Genomic DNA, 19951 nt, shown 5'->3' on the forward strand with positions numbered 1-19951 from the left:
CCCACACCCCCCAGGACACGCCCCGGGCCGGCCCCTCCCCCCGCCCGCTCCAAAAATCCCATCCCCCATCCCCCACACCCCCCCCCCGCCACGGAAATCCGACCAGGATCGCCCCCTCCCCCACTCCCAAACGACCCCATGATCGCCCCTCCCCCACCTCCGAAATCATCCTGGGATCGCCCCTCCCCCACTCCCAAAATGACCCCATAATTGCCCCTCCCCCCACCCCTGAAATCCCCCCCCGATCGCCCCTCCCCCACCCCGGACAGCCGCTCCCCCACTCCCGAAATTACCCCTGGATGGCCCCTCCCCCCACCCCCAAAATCATCCTGGGGTGGCCCCTCCCCCACCCTCAAAATGACCCCTGGATTGCCCCTCCCCCACTCCCAAAATCACCCCTGGTTTGCCCCTCCCCCACTCTAAAATAACCCTGGGATCGCCCCCTCCCCCACCCCTGACATCACCTTTGACCCCCCCCCGATTCACCCTCCCCCACCGTTGCCCCTCCCCTATTCCCCACCCCCACCCCTCCCTCATTCCCCACCCCTCCCCCACCTCTTTTACCCCCTCCCCCTTCTCCCTACCCCTCCCCCACCCCTACCCCTCCCCCATTTCTGCCCCTCCCCCTTTTACCCCACCCCTCCCCCCACTCCCCTCCCCAATCCCCTTTTTTTTTTTTGCCCCTCCCCCCATTCCCCCTTTTTGCCCTTCCCCCTCCCCTTTTTATCCCACTCCTCCCCCTTTTCCTGCCCCTCCCCCACACCCTCCCGGCCCCTCCCCCACCCCCCCGGCCCCTCCCCCCCCAGGTGTTCCAGCGCCGCTTCAACGGCTCCGTCAGCTTCTTCCGCGGCTGGAACGACTACAGGGCCGGCTTCGGGCGCGCCGACGGCGAGTACTGGCTGGGTACGACCAGTATGGACCAGTATGGACCAGTGTGGACCAGTGTAGACCAGTGTGGACCAGTGTGGACAAAAAAATCCCCATAGAAATCCATAGAAACCAGTACAGACCAGTATGGACCAGTATGGACCAGTACGGACAAAAAAATCCCCATAGGAATCCATAGAAACCAGTACAGACCAGTATAAACCAGTATAAACCAGTATGGACAAAAAAATCCCCATAGGAATCCATAGAAACCAGTACAGACCAGTATAAACCAGTACAGACTACAGGGCCGGCTTCGGGCGCGCCGACGGCGAGTACTGGCTGGGTACGACCAGTATGGACCAGTATGGACCAGTATGGACCAGTGTGGACCAGTATGGACCAGTATGGACACAAAAATCCCCATAGGAATCCATAGAAACCAGTATAAACCAGTACAGGGCCGGCTTCGGGCGCGCCAACGGCGAGTACTGGCTGGGTACGACCAGTATGGACCAGTATGGACCAGTATAAACCAGTATGGACAAAAAAATCCCCATAGGAATCCATAGAAACCAGTACAGACCAGTATAAACCAGTACAAACCAGTACAGGGCCGGCTTCGGGCGCGCCGACGGCGAGTACTGGCTGGGTACGACCAGTATGGACCAGTATGGACCAGTGTGGACCAGTATGGACCAAAAAATCCCCATAGGAATCCATAGAAACCAGTACAGACCAGTATAAACCAGTATGGACCAGTGTAAACCAGTAGGGACAAAAAAATCCCCATAGGAATCCATAGAAACCAGTACAAACCAGTACAAACCAGTACAGGGCCAGCTTCGGGCGCGCCGACGGCGAGTACTGGCTGGGTACGACCAGTGGAAACCAGTATGGGCCAGGATAAACCAGTATGGACCAGTATAAACCAGTATGGACAAAAAAATCCCCATAGGAATCCATAGAAACCAGTACAGACCAGTATAAGCCAGTATGGACCAGTATGGACCAGTATGGACCCAAAAAATCCCCATAGGAATCCATAGAAACCAGTATAAACCAGTACAAACCAGTACAGGGCCGGCTTCGGGCGTGCCGACGGCGAGTACTGGCTGGGTACGACCAGTGGAAACCAGTATGGACCAGTATGGACCAGTGTGGACCAGTAGGGACCAGTAGGGACAAAAAAATCCCCATAGGAATCCATAGAAACCAGTACAAACCAGTACAAACCAGTACAGACTACAGGGCCGGCTTCGGGCGCGCCGACGGCGAGTACTGGCTGGGTACGACCAGTGGAAACCAGTATGGACCAGTATAAACCAGTATGGACAAAAAAATCCCCATAGAAATCCATAGAGATACTGAGAAACCAGTATGGACCAGTACAGACCAGTACAGACCCAAAAATCCCCATAGGAATCCATAGAAACCAGTATAAACCAGTATGGACCAGTACAGACCAGTATGGACCAGTACAGACCAGTATGGACCAAAAAACCTCAGGCCCTGCTGACCCTGAGTGACCAATGAGTGACCACAGAGTGACCACTGAGTGACCAATGAGTGACCAATGAGTGACCACTGAGTGACCAATGAGTGACCCTGACTCTGAGTGACCCCTGAGTGACCCTGAGTGACCCCTGAGTGACCCCAGTGACCTTTGACCCCCCCAGGCCTGCAGAGCCTGGCCCTGCTGACCCTCCAGGCCTTCAGTGACCAATGAGTGACCAATGAGTGACCAATGAGTGACCAGTGACCATCCCTGACTGACCCCTGAGTGACCCCAGTGACCTTTGACCCCCCCAGGCCTGCAGAGCCTGGCCCTGCTGACCCTCCAGGCCCGCTACGAGCTGCGCGTGGAGCTCGAGGACTTTGAGAACAACTCGGCCTCGGCCACCTACGGCTCCTTCGCGCTGTCCCCGACGGCCGTCAGCGCCGAGGAGGACGGCTACACCCTGCACGTGGCCGGCTTCGTCGACGGCGGCGCCGGTGAGGGCACCCTGGGGCCAGCGGGGGGAAACCGAGGCAGGGCTGGGCATTGGGAGGGCAATGGAGGTCAACGGTGGCCAACGGAGTCAAGGTTGGCCATTGGGTGGTCAATGGGGGTCAATGGGAGTCAATGGTGGCCAACGGAGTCAAGGTTGGCCATTGGGTGGTCAATGGGGGTCAATGGTGGTCAATGGAGGTTAGTGGTGGTCAACCAAGTCAAGGTTGGCCATTGGGTGGTCAATGGGAGTCAAGGTTGGCCATTGGGAGGTCATTGGTGGTCATTGGTGGTCAATGATGGTCAACCAAGTCAAGGTTGGCCAACAGGAGGTCAATGGGGGTCAGTGGTGGTCAACCAAGTCAAGGTTGACCATTGGGTGGTCAACGGGGGTCAATGGAGGTCAACGGTGGTCAATTGAGTCAAGATTGACCATTGGGTGGTCAATGGGAGTCAGCGGTGGTCAATGGTGGTCAACCGAGTCAAGGTTGGCCATTGGGAGGTCATTGGTGGTCAATGGAGGTCAATGAAGTCAAGGTTGACCATTGGGAGGTGAATGGTGGTCAACAGTGGCCAACAATGGTGAGGCGAGTCAAGGTTGACCATTGGATGATCAATAGTGCTCAACTAAGTCACGGTTGGCCACTGGGTGACCAATGGTGGTCAATGGTGGTTCAATGGTGGTCACTGGAGATCAACCAAGTCACGGTTGACCACCGGGTGGTCAACGGTGGTCAATGGAGGTCAATAGGAGTCAATGGTGGTCTTTGACGGTCAACCAAGTCAAGGTTGACCACTGGGTGGTCAGTGGAGGTCAATGGAGGTCAATAGGAGTCAATGGTGGTCTTTGACGGTCAACCAAGTCAAGGTTGACCACGGGGTGGTCAATGGAGGTCAATGGTGGCCAACGATGGTCAACCAGGTCAAGGTTGACCACTGGGTGGTCAATGGTGGCCAACGATGGTCAACCAAGTCAAGGTTGACCACTGGGTGGTCAATGGTGGTGAACAGTGGTCAATGGTGGTCAATGGTGGTCTTTGACGGTCAACCAAGTCACGGTTGACCACTGGGTGGTCAATGGTGGCCAACGATGGCCAACCAAGCCACGGCTGACCACGGGGTGCTCAGTACCGGCCCAGACTGACCAACCCACCCAATGGGTGACCCCGCCCACTCTCGCCCCGCCCCGCCCCGCCCGCAGGCGACTCGCTGAGCTACCACAACGGGCAGAAGTTCTCCACCTTCGACCGCGACCAGGACCTGTTTGCGCAGAACTGCGCCGCGCTCTCCTCGGGGGCCTGGTGGTTCCGCTCCTGCCACTTCTCCAACCTCAACGGCTTCTACCTGGCCGGGCCCCACCTCTCCTACGCCAACGGCATCAACTGGGCCCAGTGGAAGGGCTTCTACTACTCCCTCAAGCGCAGCGAGATGAAGATCCGGCGCCTCTGAGGGACCACGCCCACCCCCGCCGCCCCAGGCCACGCCCACCGCACGCCACGCCCCTTCCGGACACGCCCCTTCCGTGTTGACCCCACCGTCAATAAAGGCCCAGCGTTGATTGATCACCTTGGGGTTTGGGGGTGGTGGAAACATCTCGGGGGGGTTTGGGGGTGGTGGAAACATCTCGGGGGGGTTTGGGGAGGGGGAATTTTGGGGACATTTGAGGTGTTTTGGGGTCTGGGAGGTCACTTGGCCCCGCCCCCACCCCTAATTAGCTCCTCCCAGCGTTAATTAAGGAAGATAAGAGTTGATTGGTGGGGGTTAGGGTGGTGGAAACATCTCGAGGGGGTTCTGAGCAGGGATTTTTTGGGGGGGTTTGAGGTGTTTTGGGGTCTGGGAGGTCACTTGGCCCCGCCCCCACCCCTAATTAGCTCCTCCCACCATTAATTAAGGAAGGATTGATTGGTCAGTGGGGCTTGGGGTGGTGGAAACATCTCGGGGGGGTTGGGGGAGGGGGAATTTTTGGGGTAAATTTGAGGTGTTTTGGGGTCTGGGAGGCCACTTGGCCCCGCCCCCACCCCAGGCCCCTCCCCCACCCCAAAAAAGACCAAAAAACCACCAAAATTTCGGGGGTGGGGGAGGGGCGAATTCCCTTTATTGGCAATAAATAAGCGACGCCGGGGGTGGGGGAGGGGCGGGGCTGGGAGGGGGCGGGGCTTGTGGGAGGGGGAGGGGCCACATTTGGACACGCCCGCTCCCTGAAATGGGGGGGCGCGGCCACCCCAAAATCCCAAAAATTGGGGGGTGGGGGAGGGGAAATGAGGGGGGAGGGGCCAATGTTGGCCACGCCCCTTTTCCAAATTGGGGGGGGTTGGGGGGGGCCCCACTGCAGGGGGCGACCCCAAAACCCCCCCGGGGGTGGAGCTTGGGCTGGGGGAGGGGCCAAGATTGGCCACACCCCCTCCCTAAATATGGTGGGTATTGAGATTGGGGGTGGGGCCTATTTTGGCCACGCCCCTTCCCTGAATTTTTGGGGGTTTTTGGGGTGAAATTTGGGGGTGGGGGAGGGGCCAATTTTGAGGATGTGGGAGGGGCTAATTTTGGCCACGCCCCCTCCCTGAATTTTGGGGGGGTTTTGTGGAGGGAGGGGGAAGGGGAGGGGTGGAGGTTGGGGGGAGGGGCCGGTGTTGGCCACGCCCCCTCCCCGATTTGGGGGCGGAGTCCCCAAAATCGTCACTTCCGGTGCTTCCGCGCGGGCTCGTCCACTGTGGGAGGGGGAGGGGAGAAAGATGACGTCATCAGCGAGTGATGACGTCACCGGGTGATGTCATTGGGTGACATAATGAAGGGAGGGGTTGGGTGGCCACGCCCCCTCCCGCCCCTCCCCCCACGGGTGTTTGAGGAGGGGGGGAGGGGTGGGAGGGGTGGGGACCCACAGTGACGTCACAGAGGGTGACAATGACGTCATAGGGGTGGTGATGACGTCACACGGGGGAGGTGACAGTGACAGGGAGAGGTCAATGATGTCATTGGACGGTGACAGGGTTGTGACGATGACGTCATCGGAAGGGGACAATGACGTCACGGTGTGGGGGTCCATGATGTCACGGGCTGGGGACAATGAGGGGGCAGTGACATCATCGGGGAGGGGACAGTGACGTCATCGGGGTGACGATGAGGTGGCGATGACGTCACAGGGAAGTGACCGGGAGGTGACAATGGCACAGGGACGGTGACGTCACACGGAGGTGGCAATGAGGGGACGGTGACGTCACAGGGACAATGGCGATAATGACGTCATAGGGAAGGGGCGGTGACATCATAGGGAGGGGCCAATGAGGGGACAATGAGGTGACAATGACATGGAGGTGACACAGGTGACAATGAGGTGACAATGGTGACACACAGGTGACAATGATGATGGTGACACCGAGGTGACACCGGTGACACACAGGTGACACAGGTGACAATGGTGACACCGAGGTGACCATGGTGACAATGGTGACAATGACGATGACAATGGTGACAATGGTCACAGTGAGGTGACACAGGTGACAATGGTGACACACAGGTGACAATGTCAATGACAATGGTGACAATGGTGACATCGAGGTGTCCCTGGTGACACACAGGTGACAATGACGGTGACGATGGTGACACCGAGGTGACAATAGTGACTGACACAGGTGACAATGGTCACACACAGGTGACAATGACGTGACGATGGTGACACCGAGGTGTCCCTGGTGACACACAGGTGACAATGACAATGAGGTGACAATGAGGTGACAATGACGACACCGAGGTGACACAGGTGACAATGACACAGGTGACAATGGTCACACACAGGTGACAATGAGGTGACAATGGTGACAATGGTGACAATGACAATGAGGTGACAATGGTGACACCGAGGTGTCCCTGGTGACACAGGTGACACACAGGTGACACAGGTGACAATGACACAGGTGACAATGGTGACAATGACAGTGACACAGGTGACAATGGTGACACCGAGGTGACACAGGAGACACACAGGTGACAATGGTGACAGTGACACAGGTGACAATGGTGACACCGAGGTGTCCCTGGTGACACAGGTGACAATGGTGACAATGGTGACAATGACACAGGTGACAATGGTGACACCGAGGTGACAATGACAATGACACAGGTGACACACAGGTGACACAGGTGACAATGACACAGGTGACAATGGTCACACACAGGTGACAATGACAATGAGGTGACAATGAGGTGACAATGGTGACACCGAGGTGTCCCTGGTACCTGTGGGCGGAGCCGGGCCCGGGCCGGGTCACGCTGGGGACGAGAAGATGGAGATGAGAGGGGGGAGGGGACACGGGGGGGACAGGAGATGGACAGGGGTGACCATGGAGTGACCATGAGTGACCATGAGTGACCATGGAGGGACCATGAGTGACCATGGAGTGACCACGAGTGACCATGAGTGACCATGGAGTGACCATGGAGTGACCACGAGTGACCATGAGTGACCATGGAGGGACCATGGAGGGACCATGGAGTGACCATGAGATGGTCAAGGGGACAGGGAGGGGACACAGAGTGACCATGGAGTGACCACAAGGTGACCATGGAGGTGACCACGGAGGTGACCAGGAGATGCTCAAGGGGACAGGGGAGGTGACCATGGAGGTGCCCAGGAGATGTTGGAGATGACCAAGGCCACCTGGACACCACGGAGGTGACCATGGAGTGACCATGGAGGTGCCCAGGAAATGGTCAAGGGGACGCAGAGTGACCATGGAGTGACCAAAAGGTGACCATGGAGGTGACCGTGAAGGTGCCCAGGAGATGTTGGAGATGGCCAAGGCCACCTGGACACCTGGAGGTGACCACGAAGGGCGGGGATGACCCCGCGTGGGTCGGGAGGGGACGCGGGGACGCCGCGGTGGGACGGGGCCACCTCCTCACCCTCCAGGTAGTTCCTGGCGATGAACTTGAGGGCCTCGTCCAGCAGGATGACCGGGAAGGAGATCTTGATGACCATCAGCCAATGGGTCAGCGACAGCGGCGTCAGCTTGAAGATCATCTGGGGACACCGGGGGACACGGCTGGGACCTCCTCTCGGGCCACCACCGCGGCCACCAGGGAGACCTTGGGGCCACCAAAGTGACCTCAGGGCCACCAGAGAGACCTCGGGGCCACCAGAGAGACCTTGGGGCCACCAGGGAGACCTTGGGGCCACCAAAGTGACCTCAGGGCCACCAGAGAGACCTCGGGGCCACCAAAGTGACCTCGGGGCCTCCAAAGTGACCTTGGGGCCACCAGAGAGACCTTGGGGCCACCAAAGTGACCTCAGGGCCACCAGAGAGACCTCGGGGCCACCAGAGAGACCTCGGGGCCTCCAAAGTGACCTCGGGGCCACCAAAGTGACCTTGGGGCCACCAAAGAGACCTCGGGGCCACCAGAGAGACCTTGGGGCCACCAAAGTGACCTCAGGGCCACCAGAGAGACCTTGGGGCCACCAAAGTGACCTCAGGGCCACCAAAATGACCTCAGGGCCACCAAAGTGACCTCGGGGCCACCAGAGAGACCTCGGGGCCACCAAAGTGACCTCGGGGCCACCAAAGTGACCTCAGGGCCACCAAAATGACCTCAGGGCCACCAAAATGACCTCGGGGCCACCAAAGTGACCTCAGGGCCACCAAAATGACCTCGGGGCCACCAGAGAGACCTTGGGGCCACCAAAGTGACCTCGGGGCCACCAAAGTGACCTCAGGGCCACCACCAGGGCCACCAAAGTGACCTCGGGGCCACCAGAGAGACCTCAGGGCCACCAAAGTGACCTCGGGGCCACCAGGGAGACCTTGGGGCCACCAAAGTGACCTCGGGGCCACCAGGGAGACCTTGGGGCCACCAAAGTGACCTCGGGGCCACCAGAGAGACCTCAGGGCCACCAGGGAGACCTCGGGGCCACCAGAGAGACCTCGGGGCCTCCAAAGTGACCTTGGGGCCACCAAAGTGACCTCAGGGCCACCAAAGCCCGCCCGTGGTCAGCAGGACCCAGTGGTCACTCAAGCCAGTGGTCAGCAAAGCTGAGGTCAACACTCGTGGTGGACACGATGGCTGCGGCCACCAAAGTGACCACAGCGGCCACCAGAGCCCGCCTGTGGTCAGCAGAGCCCACCCGTGGTGGTCATCAAAGCCAGTGGTCACTCGAGGTCAGCCACGTTGGTGGTCATCAATGTGATGTCCCCATGGCCACCAAATTGATGAGCACTACCTTGATGGCCACCAACTCAATGTCCCCATGGCCACCACCCAATGACCATCACCCAGTGACCACCAGCTTGATGACCACCAGCTTGATGTCCCCAAGGCCACTAAATTGATGAGCACTACCTTGATGACCCCCAACCCCATGACCACCAACCCAATGTCCCCAAGGCCACAACTCCATGACCACCATCTTGCTGTCCCCGAGGCCACCAGCTTGATGGCCACCACCCACTGACCATCAACCCCATGGCCACCACCCCAATGACCACCGCCCCAATGACCACCACCTCAATGTCCCCAAGGCCACCAACCCAATGACCACCACCCAATGAGCACCAGCTCCATGACCACCACCTTGATGTCCTCATGGCCACCACCTTAATGTCCCCAATGACCACCAATGACCACCATCTTGATGACCACCGCCCCAATGGCCACCAACCCAATGGCCACCACCCAATGGCCACCACCTTGATGTCCCCAAGGCCACCAACCCAATGGCCACCAAGCCAATGACCACCACCCAATGACCACCATCTTGATGACCACCACCCAATGGCCACCAGCTCCATGACCACCGCCTCAATGGCCACCAACCCAATGACCACCACCCAAGGACCACCACCTTGATGTCCCCAAGGCCACCACCCAATGACCACCACCCCAATGACCACCAACCCAATGACCACCACCCCAATGTCCCCAAGGCCACCACCCCAATGGCCACCAAGCCAGTGACCACAACCCAATGACCACCATCTTGATGACCACCACCCCATGACCACCACCCCAATGGCCACCAAGCCAATGGCCGCCATCTTGATGACCACCATCTTGATGACCACCACCCCAATGGCCACCATCTTGATGGCCACCACCCAATGATGACCAACCCAATGACCACCATCTTGATGGCCACCACCCCAATGGCCACCACCCAATGGCCACCACCCCCATGACCACCAACCCAATGACCACCAGCTCCATGACCACCACCTTGATGTCCCCAAGGCCACCACCCAATGACCACCATCTTGATGACCACCATCTTGATGACCACCGCCCCAATGGCCACCACCCCCTGGCCACCACCCTGCTGTCCCCAGGGCCACCCCCCGTGTCCCCCCGTGTCCCCTTACGGGCAGGGGGTCGATGTAGAGGATGACGAAGTGCAGGGACATGGAGAGGCAGATGGAGCCCATCAGCCAGATGTTCACCCACGGCGGCATCCGCGCCAGAGACTGGTTCTCCGACAGGCTGGGGACACCGGGGACACCGCGGTCACCATGGGGACACCGGGGACACCGCGGTCACCATGGGGACACCGGGGACATCGGGGACATCGGGGTGACCAGGAGGTCATGGGGACATTGGGGACACCGCGGTCACCATGGGGACATCGGGGTGTCCAGGAGGTCATGGGGACATCGGGGTGACCAGGAGGTCATGGGGACATTGGGGACACCGCGGTCACCATGGGGACACCGGGGACACCGCGGTCACCATGGGGACACCGGGGTGACCAGGAGGTCATGGGGACATGGGGGACATTGGGGACATTGGGGACATTGGGGACACCGGGGACACCGCGGTCACCGTGGGGACACCGGGGACATTGGGGTCACCATGGGGACATCAGGGTGACCAGGAGGTCATGGGGACATGGGGGACATTGGGGACATCGGGGTGACCAGGAGGTCATGGGGACACTGGGGACACCGCGGTCACCATGGGGACATTGGGGACATTGGGGACACTGGGGACACCATGGGGACATCGGGGACACCGCGGTCACCATGGGGACATCGGGGACATAGGGGACATTGGGGACATCGGGGACATTGGGGACATTGGGGTGGACAGGGACCATCAGCCAGATGTTCTCCCATGGTGGGATCTGGGCTGGGGTTCTTGGACAGGCTGGGGACATCGGGGTGACCATGGGGACATCAGGATGACCAGGAGGTCATGGGGACATCGGGGACATTGGGGTCACCATGGGGACATCACCACGATGACCATGATGGCCATGATGACCATGACCATGATGAGCATGACCACAATGACCATGACCACGATGACCATGATGGCCATGATGACCACGACCACAACCATGACCATGACAATGACGACAATGACCACAATGACCATGGTGACCAAAATGACCATGACCAAGGTGACCAAGATGACAATGACCAAGGTGACCATGGTGACCGTGGTGTCCCTCACCTGTTGAGGGCTTTGCACATCTCGATGGTGACCACCATGACCATGATGACCACACCATGACCATGACAATGATGACAATGACCAAGATGACCATGGTGACCAAGGTGACAATGACCAAGGTGACCAAGGTGACCGTGGTGACCATGGAGACCGTGGTGTCCCTCACCTGTTGAGGGCGTTGCACATCTCGATGGTCACCAGCACCGACAGCGCCATCGTCATCGGCACCGGGGACTCGAAGATGTCGCAGTCCAGGCCCTCGAACTCCACGTTGTGCTCGGAGCACTGCATGAAGTGGGTCTGGAGAGGACATTGGGGACACCGGGGTCACCTCGGGGCCACCTTGGGGTCACCTCGGCTCGGGGCCACCTCGATGTCACCAGCTCGGAGCCACCTCGGGGCCACCTCGGGGACATCCAGGAAGGGACATTTGGGAGCTGGGGGACACCACGAGGAACCTTCGTGGTGGTGGTGGGACCTCCATGATGGACCTGAATTGGGGCTGGGGGAGGTCAGGGGGTGGGGACACCTTGGGGACATCTCGGGGACACCTTGGGGACATCTCAGGGACATCTTGAGGACATTTTGGGGACACTCTGGGGTCACCAGAACTTGGGGACATCTCAGGGACACCTTGGGGACACCTCAGGGACACCTCAGAGACACCTTGGGGACACCTTGGGGACATCCCAGGGTCACCAGAGATCGTGGACATCTCAGGGACACCTTGGGGACACTCAGGGACACCTTGGGGACACCTTGGGGACATCTTGGGGACATCTTGGGGACATCTTTGAGACATTTTGGGGACACCTTGGGGTCACCAGAGCTTGGGGACACCTCAGGGACATCTTGGGGACATCTTGGGGACACCTGGAGACACCTGGGACTCACCAGCTGGTGGTAGCTGACGTTGGGTCCGTCCTCGGCGAAGAGGAACCACCAGGCGGCCGCGCCCACGGTGGCGGCACCGACGTAACCTGGGGGGGACAAACGGGGGGGGGGGGGTTGGGGACAACCTGGGGACAACCTGGGGGTCTCCGAGGGGCCACCTTGGGGGTCTCCAGGTGGTTTTTTTGGGGTCTCCAGGTGGTTTTTGGGCGTTTCCAGGTGGTTTTTGGGCGTTTCCAGGTGGTTCCGTGAGGTTCTCAGGGTGATCCCATGAGGTTCTCAAGGTGTTCCTCACCAGGCTCCTCAAGGAACCTTCTCCATGTGGGTCTCAAGGTGGTTGTGATGGAGTTTCCAGGTGGTTTTGGGGATCTCAGAGTTGTTTTTTGAGGTCTCCAGGTGGATTCTTGGAGGTTCCTCAAGGAACCTTCTCCATGGAAGCCCCAAGGTGGTTTTATGGGGTCTCCAGGTGGTGTTTTGGGGTCTCCAGGTCATTTCTTGAAGTTCCCTCAACCAACCCTTGCTGACCCCACCCGCCCCCAGGTGTGACCCCCCCCCCCCCAGGTGTGACCATGAACTGACCACAACCTGACCCAAGCGACCCAACTCTGACCATGAGCCAACCCCAGATGACTCAGATGACCAAGGTGACCATGAACTGACCACCACCAGCTCCCAGATGACCCAACTGACCATGAGCCAACCTCAAGTGACCCAACTGACCATGACCAACCCCAGATGACCAAGGTGACTCAGATGACCCAACTGACCACGATGCCCAGCAGATGCCCATGGTGACCATGAAGTGACCACTACCTGACCTTGACGACCCAACTGACCATGACCAACCCCAGATGACCACGGTGACCACTGGGTGACCACCAGGTGACCCAACTGACCATGACCAACCCCAGATGCCCAAGGTGACCCAACTGACCATGACCAACCCCAGATGACCACGGTGACCACTAGGTGACCACCAGGTGACCCAACTGACCATGACCCAACCCCGGATGACCAAGGTGACTCAGATGACCCAAATGACCATGATGACCACCTGATGACCAAGGTGACCATGAACTGACCACTACCCGACCTTGACGACCCAACTGACCATGACCCAACCCCAGATGCCCAAGGTGACCCAGATGACCCAAATGACCACGATGCCCAGCAGATGCCCATGGTGACCATGAAGTGACCACTACCTGACCCAGATGACCCAACTGACCATGACCAACCTCAAGTGACCCAACTGACCACGACCCACCCCAGATGACCACGGTGACCACTGGGTGACCACCAGGTGACCCAACTGACCATGACCCATCCCAGATGCCCAAGGTGACCCAACTGACCATGACCCAACCCCGGATGACCAAGGTGACCCAGATGACCAAGGTGACCATGAACTGACCACTACCCGACCTTGACGACCCAACTGACCACGACCCACCCCAGATGCCCAAGGTGACCCAACTGACCACGACCCATCCCAGATGCCCAAGGTGACCCAACTGACCACGACCCATCCCAGATGCCCAAGGTGACCCAACTGACCACGACCCATCCCAGATGCCCAAGGTGACCCAAGTGACCACGACCCACCCCAGATGACCACGGTGACCCAACTGACCATGACCCAACCCCAGATGACCACGGTGACCACTAGGTGACCACCAGGTGACCCAACTGACCACGACCCACCCCAGATGACCATGGTGACCACGCCGCCCAGCAGATGCCCGCGATGGTGACCCACCTCCGATGGCCAGGTAGCGGAAGAAGAGCCACCCGGAGATGAGCGGCTCCTTGGGGCTCCGCGGGGGCTTGTCCATGATGTCCAGGTCCGGGGGGTTGAAGCCCAGCGCGGTGGCCGGGAGGCCATCGGTGACCAGATTGACCCAGAGCAGCTGGACCGGGATCAGCGCCTCGGGCAGCCCCAGCGCCGCCGTCAGGAAGATACTGGGAGGGGTTAACGGGACTGGTTTGTACTGGGATGGACTGGGATGGGACTGGGAGGGGTTAACGGGACTGGTTTGTACTGGGAGGGACTGGGATGGGACTGGGAGGGGTTAACGGGACTGGTTTGTACTGGGAGGGGTTAACGGGACTGGTTTGTACTGGGAGGGACTGGTTTGTACTGGGAGGGGTTAAATGGGGACTGGGAGGGGTTAACGGGACTGGTTTGTACTGGGAGGGGTTAACGGGACTGGTTTGTACTGGGAGGGGTTAAATGGGGACTGGTTTGTACTGGGAGGGGTTAACGGGACTGGTTTGTACTGGGAGGGGTTAAATGGGGACTGGGAGGGGTTAACGGGACTGGTTTGTACTGGGAGGGACTGGGAGGGGACTGGGAGGGGTTAACGGGACTGGGTCAAACTGGGAGGGGTTAATGGGACTGGTTTGTACTGGGAGGGGTTAAATGGGGACTGGTTTGTACTGGGAGGGGTTAATGGGACTGGTTTGTACTGGGAGGGGTTAACGGGACTGGGATGGGACTGGGAGGGGTTAATGGGACTGGTTTGTACTGGGAGGGGTTAACGGGACTGGGTCAAACTGGGAGGGGTTAACGGGACTGGTTTGTACTGGGAGGGGTTAACGGGACTGGTTTGTACTGGGAGGGGTTAACGGGACTGGTTTGTACTGGGAGGGGTTAAATGGGGACTGGGAGGGGTTAACGGGACTGGTTTGTACTGGGAGGGGTTAACGGGACTGGTTTGTACTGGGAGGGACTGGGATGGACTGGGAGGGGTTAACGGGGACTGGTTTGTACTGGGAGGGACTGGGATGGACTGGGAGGGGTTAATGGGACTGGTTTGTACTGGGAGGAGTTAACGGGACTGGTTTGTACTGGGAGGGACTGGGATGGACTGGGAGGGGTTAATGGGACTGGTTTGTACTGGGAGGAGTTAACGGGACTGGTTTGTACTGGGAGGGACTGGGATGGACTGGGAGGGGTTAATGGGACTGGTTTGTACTGGGAGGAGTTAACGGGACTGGTTTGTACTGGGAGGGACTGGGTCAAACTGGGAGGGGTTAATGGGACTGGTTTGTACTGGGAGGGACTGGGAGGGGATTGGAGCAAACTGGGATGGACTGGGAAGGGTTAAAATGGGACTGGAATGGACTGGGAGGGAACTGGGACATACTGGGATTAACTGGGATGGACTGGGATGGAACTGGGATGGACCAGCACAAACTGGGATTAACTGGGAGGGGACTGGGACAAACTGGGATGGACCAGGACGGACCAGGATGGACCAGGACAAACTGGGATGGACTGGGAGGGACTGGGATGGACTGGGATGGACCAGCACAAACTGGGATTAACTGGGATGGACTGGGATGGACCAGGATGGACCAGGACAAACTGGGATGGACTGGGAGGGGACTGGGACAAACTGGGACAAACTGGGACAAACTGGGACGGGACTGGGATGGACCAGCACAAACTGGGATGGGAGCGGGGCACAACTGATCCAAACTGGTCCAAACTGGGCTCAAAACCCCTCAGAGCCTCCAGCATCTCCAAGCTCTGCTCCAAACCGGTCCCAACTGGTCCGAACTGGTGCGAACTGGTGCGGACTGGGCGCTCACCAGACGACCTCGCCCACGTTGGAGGAGATGAGGTAGCGGATGAACTGCTTCATGTTGTTGTAGATGGCCCTGCCCTCCTCCACCGCCGCCACGATGGTGGAGAAGTTGTCGTCGGCCAGGACCATCTCCGAGGCCGTCTTGGCCACGGCCGTGCCCGAGCCCATGGCGATGCCGATCTCGGCCTTCTTCAGCGCCGGCGCGTCGTTGACGCCGTCGCCGGTCTGGGGACAGGGGGAGGAGGTGGCGGGGTTGGTGGCGGAAAACCCCCAGAAAGGGAACGTGGGGAAGGCGAGGAGCACCGAAGGTGGGGTTGGGTGGGTGGTGGGACTCCATGACTACGTCAGAAGTTGGTGTTGGAACCTCAGAACTACAGCAAAAGTTGGTGGTGGGACTCCATAACTACGTCAAAAGTTGGTGTTGGAACCTCAAAAAAGACGTGGAGAGGGTTGGAATGGGGTTGGGTGGGTGGTGGGACTCCATGACTACGTCAGAAGTTGGTGGGAATCCATAACTACGTCAGAAGTTGAAGGACTGCAGGAACTCCACGATCTTGGACTTGTGGGTGGGCTCGACCCACCAAACCCCCAGAAACTCCCAGAAACCCATGGTGGACCTCCGTAACCACGTCCATCAAGAACCTTTCCACCCCAAACCCCCTCGAACCCATGGTGGACCTCCATAACCACGTCCATCAAGAACATTCAACATTAAATCCCCATAAATCCATGGTGGACCTCCATAACCACATCCAAACCTACTCAAACCAATGGTGGACCTCCATAACCACGTCCATCAAGAACTTCTCCACCCCAAACCCCCATAAATCCATGACGGATCTCCCTAACCACATCCAAACCCTCTCCAACCCCATGGTGGACCTCCATGACCACGTCCATCAAGAACATTCAATAATAAATCCCCATAAATCCATGATGGGCCTCCATAACCACATCCCAACCTTCTCAAACCCCCATGGTGGGCCTCCATAACCACATCCAAACCTTCTCAAACCCATGGTAGACCTCCATAGCCACGTCCATCAAGAACTTCTCATCTCAAACCCCTGGCAGACCTCCACAACCGCATCCCAGCCTTCTCAAACCCCATGGTGGACCTCCATAACCACATCCAAACCCACTCAGATCCATGGTGGACCTCCATAACCGCATTCCAACCTTCTCAAACCCATGGTAGACCTCCATAACCACGTCCATCAAGAACTTGACCCCAAACCCCCATAAATCCATTACGGATCTTGCTAACCACATCCAAACCCACTGAGATCCATGGTGGACCTCCATGACCACGTCCATCAAGAACTTCTCCACCCCAAACCCACTCAGATCCATGGTGGACCTCCGTAACCACGTCCATCAAGAACTTCTGATCTCAAACCCATGGCAGACCTCCATAACCACCTCCAAACCCCCTCAAACCCCCTCAAACCCACTGAAACCCATGGTGGACCTCCATAACCACGTCCATCAAGAACATTCAATAATAAATCCCCATAAATCCATGATGGACCTCCATAACCGCATCCCAACCTTCTCCAACCCCATGGTGGGCCTCCATAACCACATCCCAACCTTCTCAAACCCATGGTGGACCTCCATAACCACGTCCATCAAGAACTTCTCATCTCAAACCCCTGGCAGACCTCCACAACCGCATCCCAACCTTCTCAACCCCCATGGTGGGCCTCCATAACCACCTCCAAACCTCCTCAAACCCCCTCAAACCCCCATCAAACCCACTGAAACCCATGGTGGATCTCCATAACCACGTCCATCAAGAACATTCAATAATAAATCCCCATAAATCCATGATGGACCTCCATAACTACCTCCAAACCCCCTCCAGCCCCATGGTGGACCTCCGTGACCACGTGCCCCTCCTCACCATGGCGGTGATCTCGTCGAAGGACTGCAGGAACTCCACGATCTTGGACTTGTGGGTGGGCTCGACCCTCCAAACCCCCAGAAACCCATGGTAGACCTCCATAACCATCTCCAAACCCCCTCAAACCCCCATCAAACCCACTGAAACCCATGGTGGATCTCCATAACCACGTCCATCAAGAACATTCAATAATAAATCCCCATAAATCCATGATGGACCTCCATAACCACATCCCAACCTTCTCCAACCCCATGGTGGGCCTCCGTGACCACGCGCCCCTCCTCACCATGGCGGTGATCTCGTCGAAGGACTGCAGGAACTCCACGATCTTGGACTTGTGGGTGGGCTCGACGCGGGCGAAGCAGCAGGCGCGCCGGCACGCCTCGCGCTGCTCGGACAGCGGCAGGTCGTCGAACTCGCGGCCGGTGTAGGCGCGGCCGGTGACCTCCTCGTCCTCGGAGAAGATGCCGATGCGGCGGCAGATGGCGATGGCCGTGCCCTTGTTGTCCCCGGTGATCATGATGACGCGGATGCCGGCGTCGCGGCACAGCCGGATGGAGCCCATGACCTCCTTGCGGGGCGGGTCCAGCATCCCCACGCAGCCCACGAAGGTCAGGTCGGTCTGGCCGTGGTGGAGGTCCAGAGAGGAGTGAAGGTGGTGGAGGTGGTGGAGGTGGAGAAAGGACCATCAGAAATGGGGGTTTGGAGGTGATGGAGAAGAAGGAACCATCAGAAATGGGGGTTTGGAGGTCATGGAGAAGAAGGAACCATCAGAAATGGAGTTTGGAGGAGCAGGGAGATCCAAAGGTGGGGTTTGGAGGTCATGGAGAAGAAGGAAACTCCAAAAATGGAGTTTTGGAGATGGTGGTGGACCAGGAAGCTCCAAAGGTGGGGGTTTGGAGGTGGTGGTGGAGAAAGGACCACCAGAAATGGAGTTTGGAGGACCAGGAACCCAAAAAATGGAGTTTTGGAGGTGGTGGTGGACCAGGAACCAACAAAAATGGAGTTTTGAGAGCAGGAACCCCTCTCCAAGGTCCCAAAGCCCCCAAACCGAGGTCCCACCACCCATAATGAGGTCCCACCACCCATAATCAGGTCCCATCACCCACAATGAGGTCCCACCACCCCAAACCGAGGTCCCACCACCCATAATGAGGTCCCACCACCCCAAACCAAGGTCCCACCATCCATAATGAGGTCCCACCACCCAAACCAAGGTCCCACCACCCATAATGAGGTCCCACCACCCATAATGAGGTCCCATCCTCCATAATGAGGTCCCACCACCCATAATGAGGTCCCACCACCCAAACCAAGGTCCCACCACCCCAAACCGAGGTCCCAGCACCAAAACCAAGGTCCCACCATCCATAATGAGGTCCCACCACCCATAATGAGGTCCCACCACCCAAACCAAGGTCCCACCACCCCAAACCGAGGTCCCACCACCCAAACCGAGGTCCCAGCACCCAGGAGACCCCTTGGGAGCACCGACCTCGTACTCGGCGAACTTGGAGGAGTCCTCGAGGGCCATCTCCTCCTTCTTGGGGGGGGTGTCGCGGGTGGCCAGGGCCAGGCAGCGCAGGGTGTCCCTGCCCGTGCCCCACTCCTTGATCACGGCCTGGATCTTCTCCTTCACCGCCGGCGTCAGAGGAACCCTGGTGGTCCCCACGCGGACGTAGTTGCAGCGGTCGATGACGCCCTCGGGGGCACCCTGGAGGTGGGACGGGGCGGTGGGAACCAGGTTGGAGAAGGTTTGGAGAAGGTTGGAGAAGGTTTGGGGTGGTGGGACCAAGGTTGGAGAAGGTTTGGAGAAGGTTTGGAGAGGGTTGGAGAAGGTCTGGGGTGGTGGGAACCAGGTTGGAGAAGGTTTGGAGAAGGTTGGAGATGGTTTGGAGAAGGTCTGGAGAAGGTTGGAGAAGGTTTGGGGCGGTGGGATCCAGGTTTGAGGTGGTGGGACCAAGGTTGGAGAAGGTTTGGAGAAGGTTTGGAGAAGGTTGGAGAAGGTTTGGGGCGGTGGGATCCAGGTTTGAGGTGGTGGGACCAAGGCTGGAGAAGGTTTGAGGTGGTGGGATCAAGGTTTGGAGAAGGTTTGGGGCGGTGGGAACCAGGTTGGAGAAGGTTTGGAGAAGGTTTGGAGAAGGTTTGGGGTGGTGGGACCAAGGTTGGAGAAGGTTTGGAGAAGGTTTGGAGAAGGTTTGGGGTGGTGGGACCAAGGTTGGAGAAGGTTTGGAGAAGGTTTGGAGAGGGTTGGAGAAGGTTTCAGGTGGT

General features: G+C 58.4%; 2 protein-coding genes and 1 long non-coding RNA gene across 4 annotated transcripts in view; 2 read left to right on the forward strand and 1 right to left on the reverse strand.

The window, feature by feature from the left end:
- Positions 1 to 806: 806 nt before the first annotated feature.
- Positions 807 to 4422, forward strand: MFAP4 (microfibril associated protein 4; the record flags this gene model as incomplete). Its single annotated transcript, XM_036393637.2, has 3 exons — positions 807 to 903; positions 2680 to 2862; positions 4059 to 4422. Coding segments are annotated over 3 exons (528 nt in total), but the record flags the coding sequence as incomplete, so codon positions are not given.
- Positions 4423 to 6405: 1983 nt separating this feature from the next.
- LOC118693249 (uncharacterized) lies at positions 6406 to 7081 on the forward strand. 2 transcript variants are annotated; one of them, XR_008509039.1, is made up of 6 exons: positions 6406 to 6429; positions 6484 to 6554; positions 6627 to 6646; positions 6693 to 6730; positions 6766 to 6906; positions 7027 to 7081. It is a non-coding gene; the product is annotated as an uncharacterized LOC118693249 (long non-coding RNA). The 2 variants fall into 2 exon arrangements; XR_008509038.1 differs by having other exon boundaries at positions 6693 to 6906.
- A 6-nt stretch (positions 7082 to 7087) lies between these two features.
- ATP2A1 (ATPase sarcoplasmic/endoplasmic reticulum Ca2+ transporting 1) overlaps positions 7088 to 19951 on the reverse strand; it is a 28461-nt gene continuing 15597 nt past the window's right edge. The window contains exons 10-18 of the mRNA XM_054518190.1: positions 19176 to 19394; positions 17967 to 18302; positions 15779 to 15999; positions 13941 to 14143; positions 12185 to 12270; positions 11457 to 11590; positions 10201 to 10318; positions 7754 to 7871; positions 7088 to 7120 (exon numbers count right to left, since the gene is read on the reverse strand). Of these exons, the coding sequence (XP_054374165.1) occupies positions 7116 to 7120; positions 7754 to 7871; positions 10201 to 10318; positions 11457 to 11590; positions 12185 to 12270; positions 13941 to 14143; positions 15779 to 15999; positions 17967 to 18302; positions 19176 to 19394 (1440 nt within the window). The 3' untranslated portion in view covers positions 7088 to 7115. The remainder of the gene's footprint in view (positions 7121 to 7753; positions 7872 to 10200; positions 10319 to 11456; positions 11591 to 12184; positions 12271 to 13940; positions 14144 to 15778; positions 16000 to 17966; positions 18303 to 19175; positions 19395 to 19951) is intronic.

This window comes from Molothrus ater, unplaced genomic scaffold, assembly GCF_012460135.2.
Source record: "Molothrus ater isolate BHLD 08-10-18 breed brown headed cowbird unplaced genomic scaffold, BPBGC_Mater_1.1 matUn_MA691, whole genome shotgun sequence".
Lineage (NCBI taxonomy): Eukaryota > Metazoa > Chordata > Aves > Passeriformes > Icteridae > Molothrus > Molothrus ater.